This window comes from Carcharhinus amblyrhynchos, chromosome 16 (assembly GCF_965287045.1).
Source record: "Carcharhinus amblyrhynchos chromosome 16, sCarAmb.v2.hapA, whole genome shotgun sequence".
Lineage (NCBI taxonomy): Eukaryota > Metazoa > Chordata > Chondrichthyes > Carcharhiniformes > Carcharhinidae > Carcharhinus > Carcharhinus amblyrhynchos.
Genome location: NC_137339.1, coordinates 42,406,713 through 42,431,981, shown reverse-complemented (window position 1 = coordinate 42,431,981; position 25,269 = coordinate 42,406,713). Strand labels below are relative to the sequence as shown.

Sequence of the window (25,269 nt, the reverse complement as noted above, 5' to 3'; positions counted from 1 at the left end):
AGAAATTGCAGAGGGTCGGAAGTCAGAGATCTGAGTGTAAAGGTTGGGAAACGAAGATAAGAATCCTAAAATATAGACAGAGGAGGACTAGGAACCAACATAGGTCAGCAAGCAATCAATAATCTGATCATCCAATTTTGGTATATGCTACAGCCATGTACTTCATAATGTAAAGATGCAAATAAATCCATCACATATTTCCATGCAACAGTCTTTGGCTGTCTGAAACTGGACAGTACATCTCCCCACCGTTCCTTCAGCTGTCATTTGTGTTAGGAGCTGTCAACACTGAGAATATCATTTGACATGACATTTACAAACAGTGTGAATTATACAGATTGCCAAATCCATGACAGCCAACAAAACTTTGCTTGCTTTTTTTTGAAAAGGGGCTTTAAAAGCAAGTTGGGCAACTCTTAGTCCTATGAAATGACATTTGTTTGGGAATGTACTGCTTCTGTTGAGTCAAGATTCAGTGCCAATGCCATTAGCAGTGAACAGCATGTGACCCATTTGACTGCTTGACTCCACTCCATACCTGGCAGCTGTGCTTTCAGGCATGTCACCATGACAACAGTCAGAAGGTCACTACCACCTGAGTGCCACCCCTCCACTTAGTAGAACCACTTGGATACCGTATACAGAAACCAAGTGTCTCAGTAATGCCAATGTAAGCAACGAACAGGAGGAACAAAAGGGTGACTCTTAGTAGAACTGAGAATATGATAAAGGCACCACTGAACCAGATACTGCCTCTCAGCATAACACAAGAACAGCATGTGTGTGCGTGTCACTGGCAAGGCCAATGTTTATTTCCCATCCTTTAATTGAACAACTGAATCGCAAGCCATTGCAGAGGGCGGTTAAGGGTTGAGCCATACTGCTGTGCATCTTTAGGCCAGACCAGGTAAAAATGACAGACTTCCTTCCCTAAAGGACATTGAAGCAAATGTTTTTTTTTAAACAATTATCTGGTGGTTTCTTGGTCACCATAATTGAGACTACCATTTTATTCCCGATTTGTTTATTAATTGAATTTGAATTCCCCCAGCTGCCATCCATGAGCCTAAGCCTCTGGAATACTAGCCCAGTAACATAACCACAACATAAGCTCTGAAAAGACAACACACACAACATGCATTCAAGTTGGCACATATTCTTGACCTAACAAGCAGAGATCAGTTGGAACAAGTATTTCCTGCACAAAACTTTATACTTTGATCAGGACAGAAGGTCAGACCAAAGTGAAAAAAAAATGCAAATTCTTCCAATCTTCAGGGCAACCTTCCGGCAGAGGATTCTGCAGAACTCAGTTAACATGTTGAAAAGTACTTTAATATTCTGGATTAAAAGCCTGATATCATGGAATGATAGCAGCAATGTAGGAACCAATTCATCCCATCAGACTGGTGGCTCTTTTAAATATATAGCTCTTTACAAAGTTGCTTTGACCAATTGGTGGTCATGTCAGTTAAATTGTAGCAATATCTGCATAAAATGGTAACCCAACAAAAAAATCCTAGTTAAATAGAAATCATGTACTTGAGAAACGCAAGATTATTAACAATGGAAAGGTTTTTGGGCACATGTGAAGAAAACAAATATCACGGAATCTCTACAGTACAGAAGGAGGCCATTTGTTTCATCGAGCCTGTACTGACCACAATCTCACCCAGGCCCTATTCCGTAACCCCACACACTTACCTGCTAACCTCTTGACACTAGGATTCAATTTAGCATGGCCATTCAACCCAACCTGCAACTTTCAACTATGGGAGGAAACCAGAGCACCCGGAGGAAACCCATGCAGACACAGGGAGAAAGTGCAAACACCACACAGGCAGTGACCCGAGGCTGGAATTGAACCTGGGTACCTGGCGCTTTGAGGCAGCAGTGCTTACTACTGTGCCACAGAAGTAGCGCTCTCTAAGGGCTGAAAACAGGATTTGAACCCAGGACCTCTCACAAGCTCTTATTTTATAAAGCCCAAACTGAGAATCATATCCCTGGACCAACGAATAAATAAGAGAACTGATGGAAGTTTCAGATCATTAACCGTTTTCAACTAATGAGAAATGTACACACACTGGTCCAGTCAGGACCATTCTTCCCGTACAAGGTAAAAGTAGAAAATGCTGGAAACAAACAGCGAGTTCAGATGAAAGGCCAATCGGAAACATGAGCTCCAGTTCTCTTTCTACAGATGTTGCCCGAGTGTTTCCGGAATTTTCAGATTGCCAGCATTTTGCACTTGTTTTACGAGTGTGTACGGCAACATAGTACTTACATTACTGAGTTAGTAATCCTGAGCCCTGGTCTAATGGTCGACAAAACGAGCTTATAATTCCACCACAGCAGCTGAGGAATTTAAATTGAGTTTATTAAATATACCTAGAATACAAAGTTAGCTACAGTGGGGTTAGCGTTGGAAACAATATACAAGTTTAATTCATTGTGTTAAGAAAAGTGAAACATGGTTCTAGTTTCATTTAGGGTGTTTTTGAACTTTGTACTGATAAGTCTGTGCCAATATTTACACATGGTGTGGCACAGTGGCAGAATGGTTAGCACTGCCACCTCAGTGCCAGGGACCCGGGTTCAATTCCGGCCTTGGGTGACTGTGTGGAGTCTGCACGTTCTCCTCATGTCTGCGTGGGTTTCCTCCAGGTGCTCCAGTTTCCTCCCACAGTCCAAAGATGTGTGGGTTAGGTTGATTGGCCATGCTAAGAAATTGTCCCTTAGTGTCCAGGGATGCGTAGGTTAGAGGGGGTTACTGGGTATAATATGTAGGGATATGGGGGTAGGGCCAGGGTGGAATTGTGTTCAGTACAGACTCGATGGGCTGAAGGGCCTCTTTCTGCACTACAGGGTTCTGTGATCTATGAGCTATGATGACTGGCCATCCTAAATTTCCCTGGTGTCCCAAGATGTGTAGGTTAGCCATGGGAAATGTGTGGGGTTACAGAGACAGGGCAGGGGAGAGGGCCTGGATGAGATAATCTGTCAAAAGGTTGGTGCAGAATCAATGGGCCTAATGGCCTTTTTCTGTAGTGCAGTGATTCTGTGATACATGCATTTTGAATGAGGTTTTAGAAGTGAGGAGAAGCGTTACAAAGGAGTTAATAGTTTAATGATTTTTGCGGGGGAGGGGGGGAGCGGAAAAACAAGTGGAAAAAACTGTAGTATCGCCTACATACAGGCACAGGAGGACACAGGGAAAGGCAGAAAAGCAGGCAGGCAGTGTCAACATGTTAGAGATTGGAGGCAGAAATTCTGAGTTCTCTCATAAGAAATCTTTCAAAATTGCTGGGAAAGTGAGTTGAGGGAACTGATGTGTTAGCTTTGCAACTGAAGTGACAGTGAGTTTGGATCCTTTTTTTTGGCTATCCCAGGGACAGATACCAGCTATGGAAAACACATTTAGTGAAAGCTTAAAACTCCACCAGAGAAAGCGCTGTTTGTAAGTGGACTAGCTCAAGCAAAAAACTGTGGTGTTAAGATAGTGGTAAATCTTCAGTGGCATTGTGAGTATAAGGGCATTGCTGGGATAAAAGGAATAATTGGAGCTTGAAGCATTTTTTCTGGTGTTAGTGCTGACCTTTGTGTCTAGTAGTGTAATATAGTTTATTCTTCTTGTTAAATGAATGTTTTATTCTATGTTAAAAGTGCACTGACAGACTCTTGTGAACATACTCGGTACCTGAACTCCAATGTTTCTTAAACAATTAGGGTCTACAAAGCAAGGTTACACTCTGGAATCTGACTTGTCCAATATCAGCTGGGATTGTAACATATACTGAATGGATCTTTCAGAGAGCTGGCATGGGTTCAACAGTTCAAAGGACCTCCATTCATTCATGCTATAAATTTTTATGATTCTTCCAGATAGGTGTAAAAAACATAGTTGGTCCATTCATCTCCTTCAGGGAAGGAAGCGTGCCATTGTTACCCAGTCTGGCCTACATGCAACCCTAGAACTACAGCAATGTAGTTGACACTTCACTGCTCTCTGAAGTGGCATAGCAGGCTATTCACTTGCATCAAGCCACTACAGAAAGGTTTAACCAGAATAAAACTGGATGGGTTATTTGGCATCAACCTAGGCACTAAACATGACAAGGTACACACAAGTGCAGCCAACCTTACAAAGTCCTCCTCACTAACATCTATAGCAGATTTGGGTAAGTTGTCCCAGACCAAATCGAGCAACAGTCTGACATACCCTTCAGACCAGACACCACCATTGCCAGCCCTGGGGATGCACTATCCTACCAGAAGGATAGACCCACTAGAGGTTCTACACAGTCATGAGGAAAATGGCTCGGAGTATTTTTCTATGTTAATGCAATATATAAATGCATGTTCTCACTACTGTCTCTCAAGACCAAAAATACCTGGAAGCATCAACTGCCATATTCCAATAATTAAACCATCATTAAAGATTGTTGAGTATCTATTGTGCTAGCAGAGTCCACCAGTTTCATCTGTGATTACAAGGGGAGACGGAAGTAGTAATATCACAGGGCACATAATCCAAAGGTCCCAAGCTCTAGGGGTCACGAGTTCAAATCTCTGCTCGGCCACTAATGGAATTTAAATTCAATTAATAAATCTGAAATTGAAAGTTGGAGGTGGGGAGGCGGGGGTGGGGGGCAATTCTCCCAAAAAGATTCTAAGCATTGAAATAACTCCTGTGGGGTTTTCAAAATGAATCTCCCACACTGAGCACTGCAGAGAGCCCTAACATGAATCACATTGAAAATCTGGGGGTGGAGGCTTCTTCCTGCCAAGAGGCTGATGGGAAGGGGCCCCACTGAGCGGCCATTACACATGAGCAATCTGTCAGAGCAGGGATCAGCACATGTGTAGTAGCCCCATACTGCCAGCCTCCCAAATCGCTGGCTTACTAAACCCACTACCCCCCAACCCCCAAACCCAACCACTGGTCTTCTGGACCTCTCCAGGCCAACCCGATCACCCTGACCCCCACTATCCCAATGAGACAAGACGGCTATAGAAATCCTGCCCCCGGAGACGCCTGGAGGCTGCAACACCCAGCGGGTAGGCCGTTAAATGGCTTCTGCTTATACCTCCTGGCCCATTGCACTGCAACAGGCTTGGTGAATCGCCCCCTTGATCTTACTAAGAGTGACCGTAACTATCACCACTTGTTGTAAAAACCGACTGATTCACTAATGCTCTTTAGGGATGAAAATCTGCCACCCTTACCTGGTTTGGCCTAAATGCATACTGACCCACAGCAACCTGGTTGATTTTTAACTGAAAACGCTGATTAAACCACAAGGGCAAGGAAGGATGGACAACAAATGCCAGTGATACCCATATCCCAGAAAAAAAGAAAGAAGTTGTCAGAGGATTGATTAAAGTTTATTAATAGTGTCACAAGTAGGCTTACATTAACACTGCAATGAAGTTACTCTGAAAATCCCCCTAGTCACCACACTTCAGCACCTGTTTGGGTACACTGAGGGAGAATTTAGCATGTCTTTCAGATTGTGGGAAGAAACTGGAGAACCTGGAGGAAATCCACGCAGACTTGGGGAGAACATGCAGACTCCGCATGGTGACCCAAGCTGGGAATTGAACCCAGATCCCTAAAGCTGTGAGGCAGCAGCACTAACCACTGCCACCCTTGTAGGAGAACATGGACCCACTAATTAATAGCATCAATCCAGGGGAGTCCTTGTTAGTTGGGTATTATTGTACGCATGCCTGTATTTCCTCCAACTACACACTGAAGCCATTGATTTTCGTCTCCGCCACAAACCCCATCTCCTATATATCAATTCCAATGGAAACTGCCTGCAATGGAACAGACAGTTAGCAGTCCTGTTGCTGTACCTGACCCTAAGCAAACTTCCATTCACATATTTACTCCATTACAAAGAGTGCCTACTTTCCCCTAAGTGACATCACTCAACTCACCCCTGCTTCAGAGATCCTCGTTCATGCCTAATTCGATGTATCGATATTTGACTATTCCACGTTCTCCTGGACTGTTTTCTACCTCCCTTCCTATATAAGGATCAGCTCATTCAGAACTCTGCCGCTTGTATCCCAATTGAAGTTTTGTTCTGTTATCAGCCCATGTTTGCTGACCTATAGATGCCTCAATTTTTTAAATTCCTTTCTTTAATTCCATGGTCTCACCCCTACATATTCAGGCATTCTACTCCACCCTATAACCCTCTAATACTTCTGGTTCCCGATTGCTGGTCAGCCCCATTGCTGGATTACTGATTCCCCCCAGCCCCCACCCCAACCTGATTGCTGGCCTTCCAGATCTCTCTGGGCCAGCCCTGATCTCCCAAGGCTGAGAGAACTTGCACATGCCCTATTTTAATTGCTCCATCATTGATGGCCATATTTTAAGCTGCCCAGGTCCCATGCTCTGGAATTCCCTCCCTTAAGCCTAAGCATCTCTATCTCTCTTTAAGACTTTCCTTAAAACTGGCCTCTTTAATCAAATATTCTGTCATCTGTCCCTCATGTAGCTCAATGTTAAATTTTGTTTTATCTCCTCTGAAATACAATGTAGAAAGAAGCCACTCTTCCCATCAAGTCTGCACTGACTCTTTGAAAGAGCATCTTACCCAGGTCAACCCCTGCCCTATCTTTGCAACCCTGCGCATTTACGATTGCCAATCCACCTAACCTCTGCATCTTTGGACTGTGGGAGGCAACTGGAGCAACCAGAGGAAACCCACTCATACACAGGAGAACTCCACACCCTCACCTTGGGCTGGAATCAAACTAGTGTCCCTATCACTATGAGGGAGCAGTGCTAACCAGTGTGCCACGGTTCCGCAGAGTTTAGCTAAAAAAAACTACTTGAGATGACACTTGTGCAATGATTAATACTATTCCCTAATGACCCTCCTCGCTCCATAATGCCATGCAGGAAGAGCTGCTTCTACAGTTGCTGGATGACAAAAGCAACTGTAAAAAGGCTAGGAAAATTGGGATTGTTCTTATTAAAGCCAAGAAGGTTAAGTTGGGGGATTTAATAGAAATATTAAAATTATGAAGGATTTTGTCAGAATAATTAAAGGGAAACTGTTACTGGTGGGAACTCACTAGTAAAAAGGACATTATTTCAAAGCAATCGGAAAATTTAGAGGGAAAGTAATATTTATTTTTGAATGTCAATGAGTTACGACGTGGCATGCACTGGAAGAAAGAGTGCTGAATCAGAAATCAGATTCATTAACTTCCAAAAGAAGATTGGATATGTACTTCAAGAAAGGAAAAGTGCAGGGCTAATGGAGACAGAACTCGACAATTAAACTAATTAGATTTTTATTTATTTCATGAGATGTGCCCATTGCCCTTCAACTGAGTGGTTCACTAGGCCATCTAAGAGTTAATTACAGTAGCTCTCGAGTCACTTGTAGGTCAGACCAGATAAGTATGCCAGATTTGTCTCCCCAAAAAACATGAACGAATGAGATCTTTTGATTACAATTACCAATAATTTAATTACTACAATTAATGAGCCTGGCTTTCAATTTCTTGTTTAAATTTTAGTTGAATTTAAGTTCTGCTAGCTGTCATGATGGGTTCTGAATTCATGTCTGGGCCTCTGGATTACTAGTCCAGTGACATTACCATTGCATCACCAGCTGTGTAATATTTTCAAAGAGCTACCTCCTTCTGCACAATATCATTCTACAGAAAGCAATTGTGAGACCTCATCTGAAATAAATAGAAAACTCTGTAGCTCCTCCTTAACTCAGTTTCACTTATTTGATTTTTCCGCTGCTGTATAGTATAGTTTTGAACAGACATCATAAACTTTTCCACTACCAAAAGCTTGGGCAGATGTAAGCCACCTTCATAATGCAGCTTCAATGCTGTCCTGCTTGCTTCTTTATTTTGTTGTAAAATTCTACTGGAAACCACTAAACAAACTTATCAGTTCTCACAGCCACTGCCAACAACAGATGCAAGCGACACTCAACCACAAGATAATTTTTTTAAAAAAAATTGAGTTACTGTGCACCAGAAAAAAAAAACTTTTAAAAGCAGTAAGCACATTGGAATTATGAATGTGGGAAGATAAAATTCCCCCACACAAAAACCAGACAGCAAATATAATTTTAGAAATGTGACTTATCTGTGGCAGCAGGAGCAGGCTTTAAACTTGGAATCATTAGGCCTCCTCCACAAAACAAGTAAAGTTACATTAAGATAACTAAAATTTGTGTATACACTGGTCACATAAGTAGGAGTGAGTCAGTGAATACAGGTCGATGGCTCCACTACTAAGTTCAATGGGGAATGCGATGTAGCATTTGATGGGACAGCCAGTGGTGGTGGGGGGTATTGGGCTGTGGCAAAAAGCCTTTTGTGCTAAATGACTCTTATAAATTATCAGTATGTCCTCACCAGATCCAGCTTCAAGAGCATACAATTGGACAAAAAAAAACACAAACCTAGTTATGTAAATCAAGAGGAAATAGGCAACAAAGCAACTTGCGTTTGCATAGCATCTGTAATTTAGTAAAATACCTCAAAACACTTCATAGGATCTTCATCAACTTGACACTGAATTACAGGAAATAATGGGCAAAACTGGGACCAAAGGGGTGGGCTTTAAGGTGTGTCTTCGAAAGGACGAAAGGTGCAGATTACGGAGAGAATTCCAGCCCTCAAGTTGAGGCATAGCAGCCAGAATGATAATCAGGGAGATGCCGGGGGGGGTGGGGGAAGCATATTTGGAGGTACCCAGAAATACAAGATCAACAGTTAAAAAGGCAAAATTGAAGAAGATATAAAAGTCACTGCATGGATAAATAAAGAGTCAATATTTTCTTAATTATTCAGCAATGATTAAAGAAATAGAATTCAATGCTCTAAAAAAAAGGAAATAATTTAGATAGTTAATGCTTCAGGACATAAAAAGGTCAAAATAATTCTGCAGTTTAATGCTTTAAAAGTAGTGTTGGAACTAGTTACTGGTGTAAAGGAGAAGGGCAGGGCATCACTCCCACAACCACCATTGAAAGACCAGATGCTGCTCTTAGACAGATCACAGACCACACAAGAACAACATAAGCGCATTCCCCTCAACTGCTCTCTTTCAGCAAACAATCATCTCCTGTGGCTTCTAAGCAAACGGTTTCTCAATTTGCATCTTTCAAAGCCCTGAATTGGATCAGCATTGCTCTTCAGATCAATCGGCCTCCAGTCCTAACTCAGTTCAATGTGATTAGTAACATACTGTAGAGCACCAAACAGCCCATTATTGTTTAAAACTTTGATCTCTGAATACATGATACATTGCTATTTTTGATCCACACAGTTCAACATCAACTTTAGCTCAATAGACAGAAGAAGAATAGCTGTGCCTTGAAATTTGAAACTTATTTGATTATTTAGAATGTTTTTTAGCATTTCAGTTTTTCCCCCAAGGCATATTCAGGTCCACTTTCTCCTTCTCCAATCAGGTTTAAACTACTTGTAAATATATTTAACCGTTAAAAAAATTCCCAGGTAATTAGCAATAATTCAGTACAAATCAAGAATGATTAAAAACACATTGTTGAGTTGGGGATTTTCTTTATTTCACATTGACAGCCAGCTGAAAAATACACCGAGGGGAGGCAAGAACTCAACATTAGAAGGCCAAAAGTGAAACAATGCTTTGCCAGTGTTATTATCATGGTTTCAATCTTAGAGACAGCCAGACAGTTTTAGTAAGTGACGCAATAACCACAACAGAAAACCACAACAAAGACCTAGGTGAAATGCAGCTGCGCTACCTTGTTACCACAGAAGTTCACCTGGAACAGTGCAATTTTTTTTTGTGCACCGAACTTAAAGTCTCTAACTCTGGCTGTTAACGTCCTCACGTGACGCCCTCTCCCCACCACTACTCTAGGTGACAGATCAGCAGGTAATACATTTATCTATTAGCTAGTCTGTCGACTCAAAACTTCCCCTCATCCCACACATTGCCAAACCTTCCCACGCCTAGATATTACATGCCACACATTCCTCATGTCACATACCCACAATATCTTCCCATGCCCACATATGCAGACTTACCACACGTCCCAGCCAGCAAGCTGAATTTGCTCCTTTTAGCACCAACCAGCTTCTATTTGTATTAGGCGAGTGTTAAAGGCAGCCATCCTCTGCTCACAGGCTTATCAGCAACCTTTTCCCAATGAAACATTTCATTGTAAGAGCAATGCCAAACCTTCATACTTATCTCACAGCTTTTGTGCCATACCACCGGGACACCCACGCTCTGAAACAAATACTGGTTCACACTATTCTTTCCCACGGATAATCAAGGCATCGCTGCACATTCCGAATCAAATCGAAGAATTTTCAAACGTTCCCTTTTAAATCAAATCTAGAGAGCATTCATTTTAAAAAGAATCAAAGCTATTAGCTTCAATAAGCATATCCCTGTTTAATGGTGCAGCCTGACTTACCTACCCGCCGCCTCAACATTCCCAATTTACCTGTGAGCTACCCCTCTTCTCCCTTTCCACTCCTCCAAACGGATTCAATGGACAAAATTGTTATGCTGTCTGTTGAATGTCTGAGCAACGAATGCCACAATTTTTGGGTGAAAACGTGGCTTGCAATATCTAATCTGATCAGCGACTTTCAGCTCACGTCACAGGTATTCAACTCCACCACTGTGAAGATTTTTTTTATTAGCTGCCTTCATGATCTCAAAAACTTGAGTAATCTCACCCAAAATGTCCCCCCCACCTCGAGGGGGAAACAAGGCCAACTGTCTTCATCTATCCCCATGACTGAAATTTCCAATTCCCAGGTTCACTGTTATTGCTGGTGTCTCTTTCTCACCCCAGCAACAGCTCAGTGGCTTTTAGCAACAGTATCTGACAGATCTAACAATGGCACAAACAGTAAGTGTAGTCTAATCAAATAGGCTTCATCTGTTCCATATGGTCAAATTACCTCATGGAACAGATGATGCATATGTGATTGGAGGCAGACTGTTTAAAAGAAAATAACAGTAAATAATTTATTTTCCTAGCAGAAAATACGGTCTTAAATTTTAAAAGATAACTAAGGCACAATCATTCAGGCCAATTAATTATCTGAAGTTGCATGATCCAAAACTGCTCAGTGTGTCACACTGGTTTAAAGTCAGGCATATGAAATTTTGAAAAATGTTCATTAGTTTGAACTTAAGATGACAACTTAATTTATGACACCATAACATTAGCGATTAAGTCAGTCATCGTGTGTATCCCCATTTGGAAACTAGTGAAATTTTCCACAAAATATATATACACCCTCTATTTTAGAAAGATGGCACTGACAGCTTTGAGGTATGCAGTAGTACTGGTTAAATTCAGGCATGTTTTAGCACTAAAAGCATCTAATCAACACCCAGTATAGATGTCCCCAGGGTAAATTATACCTGTCACTGCACATTGTGATACTCAGAGATTGAGTCAATGCTACTGCATTCAAGTTTATTCAATTATCAGCCTCTAATAGTCTCTAGAGTAACTCACAAATCGACCACTGCATTCAGGGATACTAATCCCACGATCATGCTGAAGTCAGAAGTAAATAATCAGGGACAATTTTATGTCCATTCAGAAACAAGTCAGCAGTTTCACTGACTCCAAATTGTTTTTGAAATTTGAAAGAAAGTACTGCACGCAGTACTTTCTACTATTTATTAAAGTTATTCCTACACATTTAATTAATATCATCTGTAATGCAGGATAGCAGACTGGTAATCTGCATGGGATAGCAAGCTTTTTAATGCAATAAATGATAAAGGAAGGTGCAGGCTTTGCAAACATAAGCACAAGGCCACTGAGGTCAGCAAGAAGTTTGGGAACAGAGTTTTGAAAAACACTATTTATTGTGCCTTTTGAATTAAATAAGGGATTCAAATGACAAGGACATCAACATCAATGGATGAGGGAGTCATGTTTAATGTAAAACAGAACTAAAAATTGTATAGTTCTGGCCTATCAGGTCTTTATTCTGAGTCCAAAGATGTACAGGTTAAAGTTTATTTATTGGTCACAAATAAGGCTTACATTAACACTGCAATGAAGTCACGAAAGTGTGAGGTGGTCCACTTTGGTAGGAAGGACTATTACTTACGGGGCGAAAAACTGCAGCAGGCGACGGTGCAGAGGGACCTCGGGGTCCTTGTGCATGAGTCGCAAAAACCCAGCTTGCAGGTGCAGCAGGTGGTCAAGAAGGCAAATGGGATGCTGGCCTTCATAGCGAGGGGGATTGAATATAAAAGTAGGGAGGTCTTGCTGCAGCTGTATAGGGCATTGGTGAGGCCACAGCTGGAGTACTGTGTGCAGTTTTGGGTGCCGCACCTGCGCAAAGATATTTTGGCCTTGGAGGGAGTGCAGAGGAGGTTTACTAGGCTGATACCGGAGTTGAGGGGGTTGAGCTATGAGGAGGGGCTGAATAAACTAGGCTTGTACTCGTTAGAGTTTAGAAGAATGAGGGGAGATCTCATTGAGATGTATAAGATGATGAATGGGATGGATAGGATAGAGGTGGAAAGACTCTTCCCACTCAAAAAAGACAGTAGGACTAGGGGGCACAGCCTCAAGATAAAGGGGGGGGGCGGTTTAGAACGGAGTTGAGGAGGAACTTCTTCACTCAAAGGGTGGTGAATCTCTGGAATTCTCTGCCCGTTGAAGTGGTGGAGGCTGCCTCGCTAAATATTTTTAAGACGCGGGTTGATGGGTTTTTGATAATAGAGGGGATTAAGGGTTATGGGGAGAGGGCGGGAAAGTGGAACTGAGCAGCGACAGATCAGCCATGGTCTTATTGAATGGCGGGGCAGGCTCGAAGGGCTGGATGGCCTACTCCTGCTCCTATTTCTTATGTTCTTATGATCTTATGAAAGCTGTCAGCCAGCTATCCAGTGGCAAAGCCCCAGGGGCAGATGCCATATCCACAGATCTATAAAGCTGCTGGTCCTGTACTTATCGAGAAGCTCACTAAGTTGTTCCAGTCCTTTTGGAAGCAAGGATTCATTCCTCAGGAACTTAAAGCTGCTTCCATCATACACCTCTACAAGAGGAAGGGCAATCGGTAAGTATGCGACAACCACCGAGGAATCTCGCTGCTCTCCATCACAGGAAAAACCCTCGAGTCCTGCTAAATCGTCTGGTTGTTCATCTAGAGCTGGGCCTGCTTCCAGAGTCAGTGTGGCTTCTGCAAAGGTCGTGGGACTACTGACATGACTGTTGCTGCACATCAACTTCAGGAGAAGTGTCAGGAGCAGAATCGCGAGCTCTACACAACCTTTGTTGACCTCGTGAAAGCCTTTGACACTCTAAGCCGACAAGGCTTGTGGAGGATCATGTCAAAGTTCAGCTGCCCCCCTAAAAATTCATTCAGATGCTACGCTAGTTCCATGATGGCCAGAGTACTGGATGGCAGAGAATCCTCCGAGGCATTCCCAATCACCAATGGCGTCAAACAGGGCTGTGTGCTCGCACCCACACTGTTCAGCATGATGTTTACTGCCATGCTGAATGATACCTTCCAGGACAGTGTTGCTGGAATCAGCCTCAAGTACAGAGTGGATGGGAAGTTCTTCAACCCGAGGAGATTTCTAGCTATTACCAAAGTGGAACAGACTGTTCTGAGAGACTTCCTCTTTGCCAATGACCAAGCCCTGTACGCTGGCTCAGATCCAGAGATGCAAGTCAGTATGGACAAATTTTCCACGGCTTGTGACAACTTTGGACTCACCATCAACGTTAAAAAGACCGAAGTCGTGCACCAGCCTGCTCCTCATGCACCGTACAAAGAACCCATAATCACAATTAAAAGGGCGGAAACTACAGGCAGTGGACCAGTTCACTTATCTTGGCAGCACCCTCTCCCAAGTAGTGACTATTGATACAGAAGTTAACTGCAGAATAGGAAAGGCAAGTTCTGCTTTCGGTAGACTGCACTCCACTGTATGGGAACAATCGAGGAATCAGCCCAGCAACAAAACTGGGTCTACAGTGCCACAGTACTCACTACCCTCCTGTGTGCCTGTGAAACATGGACTGTGTATCGAAGGCATACAATTCAGCTCAATCATTTCCACATGATTTGCCTTCACAGAATATTACGCGTCAGATGGCAAGACAAAGTCTTGATCCACTTCAGATCAGCCGTGATCTTATTGAATGGCGGGGCAAGCTCGAAGGGCTGGATGGTCTACTCCTGCTCCTACTTCTTATGTTCTTACAAAGTCCCAGACACTGAAGTTTTCTCTAGAGCAAGTCTACCATCAGTCCACACACTGCTGTGGAGTGCAGACCTGGTGGGCAGGTCATATCATCCGTATGTCAGATGAACGCATACTCAAGCAGCTCCTTTTTGCGGAACTCTCTGCTGGAAGATGCTCCCATGGAGGGCAGAAGAAACATTTCAAAGACACACTCAAAGCCTCCATGAAGCTGCTTGACATTGACACGACCACCTGGGAAAACACTGGTGCAAAACCGCCCTACGTGGCACTGCCTTATCCACAAAGGCTGTCAAGCTTACGAAGCAAGGTGTATTGCTGAAGCACAACTTAGGCGCGAGCTGCGCATGTCCTGAGCCGCGCATGTCCTGAGCCATTAGTGCAATAACTACAGTGCCTACACAAGTCTGTCCAATATGTGCCAGGACATTCGATGTCCGAATTGGCCTGATCAGTCATCTTCAGACACACCGAAACCAGCCTTAAAATGACTAATGGTGTCAAGGTCCTCATCGATGTTCGTCCATCATCAATGAAGTTACTGTGAAATTCCCCGAGTCGCCACACTCCGGCACCTGTTCAGGAATATGCATCTAACCAGCATTCTTTCAGAAATGTGGGAGGAAACCAGGGCATCTGGAGAAAACCTGCGCAGACATGGGGAGAACGTGCAAATTCCACACAGACAGTGACCCAAGCTGGGTGTTGAACACAGGTCTCTGGTGCCATGAAGTAGCAGTGCTAACCATCGTGCCACCCATTAAGTTAGGTGGATTGGCCATGGTAAAATGCGTGGGGTTACGGGGATGGGACCTTGCAAAGAATTCGAGAGAGAGTTAGTGCAGACTTGATGGGCTGAAAGAGTCTCTACAGTGAAGAGACTCTATGATTCTATTGGATCACTTATCACAGAACTGTTCGTGCTAAAGCCCATCATATCTGCACTGGCTCTCCAAACGAGCAAACAAGTTAGTGCCATTGGAATGTCTTCAACCTTAATTCGTGCATTTGTCCTTTTAGATAATAATCTAATTCCCTTTTGATGTCCAATGAGCAATCTTGACGTTTTTTTTGATGCGCAGCATTTTATTTAAGCTCCTACATGATGGTGCCTGACGTGATCTGTTGTCAAAACTGTTCAAATGTTTCATGTTTCCACAAACAGCCAGCTCGTATCTGTTTCTGATTGAGCCTTAAAACCCAGCTTTGGTATTTGCAACGCAAAGCATTCCTGAAAGGCTGGTTTATAACCACACCCATGACTCTGCACTTGCATGATTTTACTTCCTGGTTTTCCAGCCAATTCAGGATTACAGTGACAAACTAAAACTCTTAATAGGTAAAGTTAAAAGTCTGGAAATTCCTTCACGTAGCAAGACTTCTCTATTCCTTGCAGTTCATGCCAGTCATGTATTAAATCTTGCCTCAACACTTCTCTGGTGCAACTTTGTCTTGATGAGCAATCATCATTTCAGCTTTGCAAACAAGCACAGCGGCTGCCATCATTACTGGGATGCCCTGCTTTAAAAAGTTAGGAGTAAGAACTCCTCTTTCATACATTGTGTAAAACAAAATTAAAGCATTCCAAAGATGTTCTGCATTGCAAATAGCATCACTGGGTCTGTAAAGGTACAGTAAGAAGTGCCACAACACCAAGTTAAACTCCAACGGGTTTATTTAGTAGCACAAGTCACTAGCTTTCGGAGTGCTGCCCTTTCATCAGGTGAGTGGGACTTGTGTTCACAAACAGGGCATATAAAGACACAAACTCAATTTACAAAATAATGGTTGGAATACGAGTCTTTACAGCTAATCAAGTCTTATTAGGTACAGACAATGTGAGTGGAGAGAGGGTTAAGCACAGGTTAAAAAGAGATGTGTATTGTCTCCAGCCAGGACACGGTTAGTAAGATTTTGCACACACAGGCAAGTAGTGGGGGTTACAGATAGTGTGGCATAAACCCAAGATCCCGGTTGAGGCCGTCCTCATATGTGTGGAACTTGGCTATCAGTCTCTGCTCAGCGACTCTGCATTCTACTACCAAATAAACCTGTTGGACTTTAACCTGATGTTGAGAGACTGCTTACTGTGTTTACCCTAGTCCAACGCCAGCATTTCCACATCTGTAAAGGCAATCAGAAACTGACACAAAGATGCAGAGAAATCCATCTGCACTGCTTATTTAACCTAAAAATAAATCAGATGACTGTATTTATACAGCTGATGTGAAGGACCTGCCATCAGTTTGCCAGATGTACAAATGCAAGAAAGTGCATGCTTGTAACCATCCAGCAGGACTGGTTAGATGTTGGATGGCATAGAAGTAGATGCACTTCATAAAAGCTAAGGATGAACTGTTCATATTGAGCTCAAGGTCAGACCGCACAACGTGCTGCTGACGCTATTCTCTGGTAATACGTCTATTTGATTTGCTACTTATACTACCCATATAATGACAGACACAGTCATTGCGTGTCAGCATTACTGCTCTGGCTACTGAAGGCACTAGATTCTTCACCTCAAATTAAAAAGTATTACGATGCTCTATTTAAAAAGATTATGTAAAAATCAGATTTTTGAGGCCATTTTTCTTTGGCCAAAAGCCATGGAGTTGACTTTTACGCTGAAGTGAGCTGTCAGCATTTTATCATCATTACCTCACCAAAACTGACCAGAACTTCAAATCACAAATTTCTAGTCCATCACTGCTGCCTCACAGTGCCAGGGGCCTGGGTTTGATTTTGGGTCACTGTCTGAGTGGAGTCTGCATGTTCTCCCCATGTCTGCATGGGTTTTCTCCAGGTGGTCCGGTTTCCCCTCAATCCGAAAGATGTGCTAGTTTGGTGCACTGACCATGCTAAATTCTCTGTGTACCCAAGTAGGTGCCAGATTGCGGCACCTAGGGGATTTTCACAGTAACTTCACTGCAGTGTTAATGTGAGCCTACTTGTGACACTAATAAATACACTAAGACTTTAAACACATGCTGCACTGTAGCCCTCCCATCCCCACAGCCACTATCAGTAAAAATGCAATTTCCCTGCTACCACATCACTGTTGCAAACCTCAAAGAAAAACTGCAGCTTGTTCAAACAACTGTAACTAAGTTTAACACTGACATGGTTAGACAAATCTAACGAGCAACAGAAGGGAATTGAAAATTAAATTTTACATTTGTACATTTAAAAATGCAGTGCTTAATCAAAAAAATTGCAAAGGCTTTCCCAGAATATTTCAGCTTTTACCTTCACCCCACCTGCCTTTCCCATTCTTCAATTTGTTATGTTAAAAAATGTTTGTGTTAGTGCTTTTTAAACTTCCTTTTGGGTGAGAGGGGAATGAAAATCCTAAAATGCAATTGGCTGTTTGGTCAGTCTGATAACAGCACTCCCGGTCCACACAGACTGGGAATGCCCAGTGAAGGATTCTGCAATGCAATTTCCACACAGCAAGATCCCACAAACCACCATATCCTTGAGCTAAATCTATTTTGAAAGTGATGTTGGTTCAGGGATAAACATTAGCCCTGCGCAGTGGTACTGTTGGTATAATTCAGAGACCCAGGGGAAGACCTGGGGACCAGGGTTCAAATTCCATCATGCCAGGTGATAATATTTGAATTCAATAAATTAAAAAGCCTAGCAACAACAATGGAACCATTGTCGTAAAAACCCATCCGGTTCACTAATGTCCTTTGCCATCTTCATTCGTTCAGGCCAACACGCGAATCCAGACTAAAAGCAATGTGGCTGACTCTCAAATACCCTCTGAAATGGAGGGCAGTTAGAGATGGTCAATAAATGCTGGCCCAACCAGTGGTTCCCAAAAATGAATTTAATATAAATTAACTCAAATGACTCATTACATGGATTATAAATATAACAAATTCAGTTAGCACTTGTAGCTACAACTGGATCACCTACAGCACGCAAATTAATCCCGCCCAACCATGCCTTTAGTCTCCATTGTGCACTAACTTTGAAGATTTAAATGCATGCATGCTTCAGCACTGTCTTCAGCCCAATTCCATGTCAACTGATGCTGCTCCATTGTGCAACTGCCTGATTTTTACAGTAATTTTATTACAGGAAAGTCTCTTCCTGATGTGCAGAAACCTCAAGAATAACTTGCATCCAAATATTGCATTCCATGACCTCAGGACATCCCAACACACATTACATCCAATGCAGTCAATGTTTAAAAATGTGAAGCCACTATTGCAACATAGGGAAATACAGCAGGCAATTCACACACAGCAAGTTCCAAATAAAACAGCAAAGCGATGAATGATCAGAGGTGTTTCATTGATGAATCTGGTCGAGGGATAAATTTTGGCCAGCATCCTACAGGCAGAACTCCCCCACTCTTTTCATTTTGGAGCCATGAAGAAGAAGCCAAATCATAAGAACATAAGAAATAGGAGCAGGAGTAGGCCATCTAGCCCTTCGAGCCTGCCCCGCCATTCAATAAGATCATGGCTGATCTGTCATGGCTCAGTTCCACTTTCCCGCCCTCTCCCCATAACCTTTAATCCCCTCTCTTATCAAAAACCCATCAACCCGCGTCTTAAAAATATTTAGCGAGGCAGCCTCCACCACTTCAACGGGCAGAGAATTCCAGAGATTCACCACCCTTTGAGTGAAGAAGTTCCTCCTCAACTCCGTTCTAAACCGCCCCCCCTTTATCTTGAGGCTGTGCCCCCTAGTCCTACTGTCTTTTTTGAGCGGGAAGAGTCTCTCCACCTCTTCTATCCTATCCATCCCATTCATCATCTTATACGTCTCAATGAGATCTCCCCTCATTCTTCTAAACTCTAACGAGTACAAGCCTAGTTTATTCAGCCTCTCCTCATAGCTCAACCCCCTCAACTCCGGTATCAGCCTAGTAAACCTCCTCTGCACTCCCTCCAAGGCCAAAATATCTTTGCGCAGGTGTGGCGCCCAAAACTGCACACAGTACTCCAGCTGCGGCCTCACCAATGCCCTATACAGCTGCAGCAAGATCTCCCTACTTTTATATCCAATCCCCCTCGCTATGAAGGCCAGCATCCCATTCGCCTTCCTGACCACCTGCTGCACCTGCAAGTTGGGTTTTTGCGACTCATGCACAAGGACCCCGAGGTCCCTCTGCACTGTCGCCTGCCGCAGTTTTTCGCCACGTAAGTAATAGTCCTTCCTACCATAGTGGACCACCTCACACTTGCCAACATTAAATTCCATTTGCCATTTCCTGGCCCATTCGCCCAGCCTATCTAGATCCTTCTGCAGACTCTCCACACCCTCCGCACAATTTGCCGTTCCCCCAATCTTGGTGTCATCAGCAAATTTCAACACCCTACACTCGGTTCCTTCCTCCAGATCATCTATATAAATGGTAAAAAGCTGAGGCCCCAGTACCCAATCGACAGTCAGGGCCTCATTTTCCACTCCGACAGAGTAGCATTGGAGTGTTAGTCTTGTTTGTGTGCTCAAGCTTCTTGAACGCACTTTGAATTCATGACCTTCTGACTCAGAACTTAAGGCACTAAGCAATGGCTGAACATCTTACTTCTGAACAAATGTGCCAAATTTTTACCAAACTATACAATCACTTCATCTACCCTTCAATGTATCAAACAAATGGATTACACAATATTTGCTGCATAAATGATTTGGATGATAAAGTTGTAGGTGAAGAAAGAGACTTGAATTTGTATAAAGTCTTTCATTACACCAGAGATCCCAAAACACTTAACAGCCAATGATTTACAACTACACTCTTGTAATGTAGAAGCGTAGGGAAAGAAAATTATCCATCACTGTCTCCCCCTCAAATATAGGCCCAAAATTGTATTTTGCTTTAATTATAGGTTTAATCATGTTGTGAAACATATCTATAAAACTGTTGCACATGTTTTTGCATGCTTAATAAGATATTTTATTTGGCAGCTTAACTAAAGTTAATGCTTTTAACTGATGCACACAAATGTTAGCAAAACAAAACTTTTCTCAAAGTAGCCATTTACTCCAAGTTCTCAAAGCAGGTCATTTAGGAAAGGCTATGTAGATGCCAAAACTTGTAACTATAAAATAGTACACACATTTCTTTAGCATGAGCAATGTCTGAAGGATCTGCTAGGTTTACTGTAGCTAAATAACTATAACTGTATTGCAAAGCTCTTTATAATTTTTGCTTCAACAATATGCACTTGTTTCTCAAGCGAAATAACCCTCACTATGTCTTTTATTTCAGACTGGTTAATGTAAATACATAGAACTGCATATGGTTTTATCTTGAAATAATTAGAGTTGTTTAGGCAAGTCAAGGAAAAAAAATTCAGACAAATGTTATAGCTTGCTGCTGTGATAGGTGGTTATTGATTTTCATTATGGTCCAGTAGTTGTAAATATACAGACAAGATTTGATTTTATCTTCTTCTCCTGGGAACAATGACATATGGAAAGGATGTTTCATCAACAGCACCATGTTGCCATCTTGTCCAAAGGCACCAGTTTTCTGTAAAATGTGTTATGCTGCATCACCATACAGTGAACACAATCTTGTCCAAATCTGACATCTGTATACATAGTTAGAAGCAGGCAGGGTGGCCGAGAATTAATAAATAGTAATCAGGAACCAGAACCTTGGCCATATCTCTGTCCTGCCTAGCCCACTGACAGTGAAGCCAACTACAGCATTCCCAGTATGACCCTAACTGACAAAGGGCAGCAGTTGATGGAAGCTCCTCGTTTGCTGATGCGCACACGATGTATTTAGCCTCAAGAAACCTGCAAACATAAATTTACGGAATCTGCTCCATCCAAAGCTATGCGTTTTGACCCGGAACACTTCATCCTGTTTTATCCACCAATCATCAGTCACCAAGATTAAGCACATCACAGCTGACTAATCATTTCTCTTTAAATTACCTCCCCCAGAGCCATAATTCTCATGTGACAAGGGAGATCAATTTCATGGACCATGAGTTTCACATGGAACTAGACGCTTCAGTTACTTAATTCATGACTTCCAACACAAAAGACACTGAAAGGTGGGAGTGACATGAGTGAGTACAGAGTATAATCAGGCTTAAAACTCCTTCCCAACAATTTGAAAAAAGGAAAGACTCGTTAAATTAATTTTTATTTGGAATCCAGGGCATAGCATTGCCATTTAGTAACAGCATAACAGATGATAAAATTGTATACATTATGCCTTGCATAATTGGAAATATTCAAAATATTGTGATCACTGCAGCACTAGTTCATGAAAAATAATATTAATAGATTCAATTATTGGATTCATTCCTCAAGCAACTGGTCAAGTTAATATGTGTGGCTTTAGTAATATGTCAACTTAGCTTATTATTAGATCTATCCATTCAGACCACTTAACTACAATACAAATCTCTAATCTATTCTGCTGTCAGTACTGACCAATCCATCCGACACAACTTTACTATTTCTAAATTACTTATTCTACCACTATGGGCTTCTTCTACTACCATTTAATACTGGATACAGTTTTCAGTTTGTTCTCAATTTAAAGGGGTGGTATGTTTTGTTTGTCGTTTCAAGCAGATGTTTCATTCCTCATCGTGATTCACATGGACCAGCTCATGTAAAGGTTCTCTCTCTCACACCCCCCCACTTTTCACAGTGCTAACTCAAGTGGTATCTGTGGCATTACCAGTGTCTGCAATCCCACAATGGCTATGATTTTCCACAATTAAGCGTAAGCACTTGAATGCCCCCATCCCAAAACAAAATGTGATAAGTAATTTATTGTGACTCAATGGAACATGATTTTATTTCTTTCTCCTACAGTTTTAATGCCTGTGAGTCATTGTTGTTTTTTGTCTTTTAGAGTACATAATACAAATATACAGTTATTGAATAACCTTAAGATACTCCTTTTATAGTAAATTGATAAACTGATTGCAAATTTGTTTTATATTATATTAAAAGCTGTAATTGATTCAGTACTTTAGTCTGAATTGTTTTGGATCTACCGTACTACTGTTTCATGCCTGAAAACATTCTGGTTAGACATTAACTGGGAACAGTCTGTGTTGAGATGAATTAGTTCAAATCAAGAACTTGTATCAAGTTATTTCTGGGTTATTATGCAACATACAAGATTCTGAAAGGGTTTGGTAGGAGAGAGCCCAAGAGGTTGTTTTCTCTGGTTAGGGAATCCAGAACACAGGGGCACAATCTTAGGATAATAAGATGATCGTTTAGGATTGAAGAAACATATCTTCACTTTGTGAATCTTTGGAATTTGACTCCAAAGGGTTGCAAATGCTTTTATTTCCAGCAGATGCTGGAAAACCCAAAATAAAACAAGTGCTGGATAAACTCAAAATGTTCATTGTCTTTCTCTCTCTGCAGATACTGCTGAAGTTATCCATCATTTTCTGTTTTTACTACTGAATACAAAATACAGGTCCAAACCAAAGATTAGCCATGACTGTACGAAATAGAGGAGCAGCTTTGACAGACTATACACAAGATTACCTCTGCTCCAGTTCAATTACAGCCTCAAGTCACTGTCTGTGTGGAATTTGCACAATCTCCTGTATCTGAGTGGGTTTCCTCTGGGTGCTCTGACTTCCTCCCCTAGTCCAAAGATGTGTGGGTTAGGTGGATTGGCAATTCTAAATTGACCCTAGGCAGGATAAATATGTGGGGTTATGAGAACAAAGCCTAGGTGGGATCGTGGTCAGTGTAGACTCAGTCGAGTGACCTCCTTCTGCACTGAAGGGATTCTATGATGATTCCTATTCCCTGTGATCTTATCCATGAACCTCATTTGAAATTCTGCAGTCAGTATTCCGTGTGATCACTGCTATCACATCATGAAACAGTAAAATTGGCAACCACACCAAATCATTTGATTCTTATCTCAAGCCAAGGTTTATGGATTTTTTTGCCTTCAGATTGCCAAATAAATCACATCAATCCCCTCTATCAGGGCTGAACCGTTCAGTTTCCATACAATTAAAACAAATGGACTCTTAAACCTCATAATACAAACCAGCGTTTTCATAACCTCGCCCTTGGTCATTTTACATATAATGAGATAACAATCTTCATCAGTCTGTTCTCACTTACTCTGGTTATATGTTCCATCTGTCATCTCTCAGTGATAGACTTCATTACCATTTTGTTCAGTCAATGCTCCCTTCGTATCCTGTCATTTACAAACCTCCAGGGCCTTGAATGTTTCCAATAAGCCTATCTCTCTCTAAAAGCACAATGTTTCCACCATAAACAGGACAAGCACTAGGCTGTTGTTGCAAAGTTTCATACAGATTGGAGTGCAATTTGCCAAGAAAATACACCTCACTTTCCTGTTGCAAGTAACCAATGCAAAGTATATAATTTTTTTTATGCACTGCAGACATTCTTTTCAACATAAAGCAAATGGTGACTTCAGATGATCTTGTATTAAAAAAAAACACAATCCTGGATGTCAAAACTGTAATACTCTATTAATTCTGCATCATTTTCCAGCAAATTAGAAAAGTAATCAAGGATTTCGTTGCAATTTTAACATTTGTTTTCTCTACCAGCCCCCAATCCCCATTACAAACAGTTTATACTCTGCTTTCGAAGAAGGAAACACAGTAAACTAAGCCACACCTTAAACGTGGTCCCAAATCTGGAAAGCATTCTCCACCCTCCCTTAGGGTAATCTTCACTTATAGGCTGCTGGAGATGTCCTCGGGGTTTTACTTCTCATCCTCTTCCCAATCCGCTCAACCTCCCTGACCAGCCGGGCCATAGCTGACAACTCTTAAGTATCGCTTACCAAAAGTCAGCTGTACCATTTTCCCAGGGCTCTTCTCCAGCCGTTGTTGTTTTTTTTAAAAAAAACACTTTTTGGTTAAAGAAATAGCTGTAGCTGGAGTAAAGGAAAATCCATATAGGCTGAAAATTATTGGGAGGGAAGAGATTTGACTTTTTCTTCTTTTGGCCCCCCTCTCCATCAAAGAAAATAAAAATGACCAGCTGTTAACGTTTAACACAAACATTAACTTTCTACCCTTCGCAGGTTCACATGTCAAGCAAACAAGGAGTTGTTTCTACCCCTCCTGTTTTGTTGTGTTGCCAGGATTGAGTACGCTGTAAGTATGAACGTGTTGTGAGTACGTTGCAAGTGTGAATGAGTATTGTGTGAGTTTATATGTTTTGTAAATCAGTATCGTATATTGTGTGTATGTTGTAAGTGTGAATGTGTAAATAACTGTGAATGAGTGAGTGTGACTGAATGTGGTGCGGTGTGACCGTCAGCGCTTCGCTCACCGTGCACTGCCCTCTTAAGGCGCCGAGGCGGCGGCGGTCCGGCCACCGCTCCCGAACCGGCTCCCCGAAGCTGCGGTCCCCTCCGCCGGTGCGGGCTCCCGTCCTGACAGCTGTTGCGAGCCGGCAGGCGCGGCTGGCTCCTCTCCCGAGGCATCCGTGCAGCAGCAGCAAGACGCAGCCTTGCCTGGACTGCTGGAGAAAGGGTGAGAGCATTTGCAGGGGGGCTGTGTTCCTTCTCCGTCTGTCCCCACTTCTGAGCAGCAATGTTCTCCTGCCTTCTCTCAGCCAGGAATAGAGCACTGCTTTCACACTGATCCTCACTCCTGCTGTCTGTGCACTCCTCGTGATTCAGCTGTTGTCAGTTTCACACCAACCCCTCCCTCTCGCTATCCCATTGGCCAGCACCTCTGCTGATTGACACCCGCGATCCTGCACACGCTTATAGTCCTAGCCCAGCATGAGATCGCAAACTGCCAGCCAGGCACAAACAACAAGAAAAAACAGATAGAAATAACAAATGTGCTCAAAGTTACTGTCTTTTTGCTGTCTATTTGAGACTGAAAGGCATTTGATTTGATTTATTATGGTCACGTGTATTAGTATACAGTGAAAAGTAGTGTCTTTTATGTGCTAGACAAAGCATGCCCCTCATAGAGAAAGAAAGAAGGAGGATGCAGAATATATATTACAGTCATAGTTGGAATATAGAGAAAGATCAGCTTAGCATTTAG

The 25,269-nt window shown here is 42.3% G+C and overlaps 1 protein-coding gene across 1 annotated transcript in view; it reads right to left on the bottom strand.

The window, feature by feature from the left end:
• Positions 1 to 24,886, bottom strand: part of mims2 (mitochondrial inner membrane scaffold 2) — a 58,759-nt gene extending 33,873 nt beyond the window's left edge. Inside the window, exon 1 of the mRNA XM_080205021.1 lies at positions 24,539 to 24,886. Within this exon, the coding sequence (XP_080061147.1) occupies positions 24,539 to 24,751 (213 nt within the window). The 5' untranslated portion in view covers positions 24,752 to 24,886. The remainder of the gene's footprint in view (positions 1 to 24,538) is intronic.
• Positions 24,887 to 25,269: the final 383 nt, after the last annotated feature.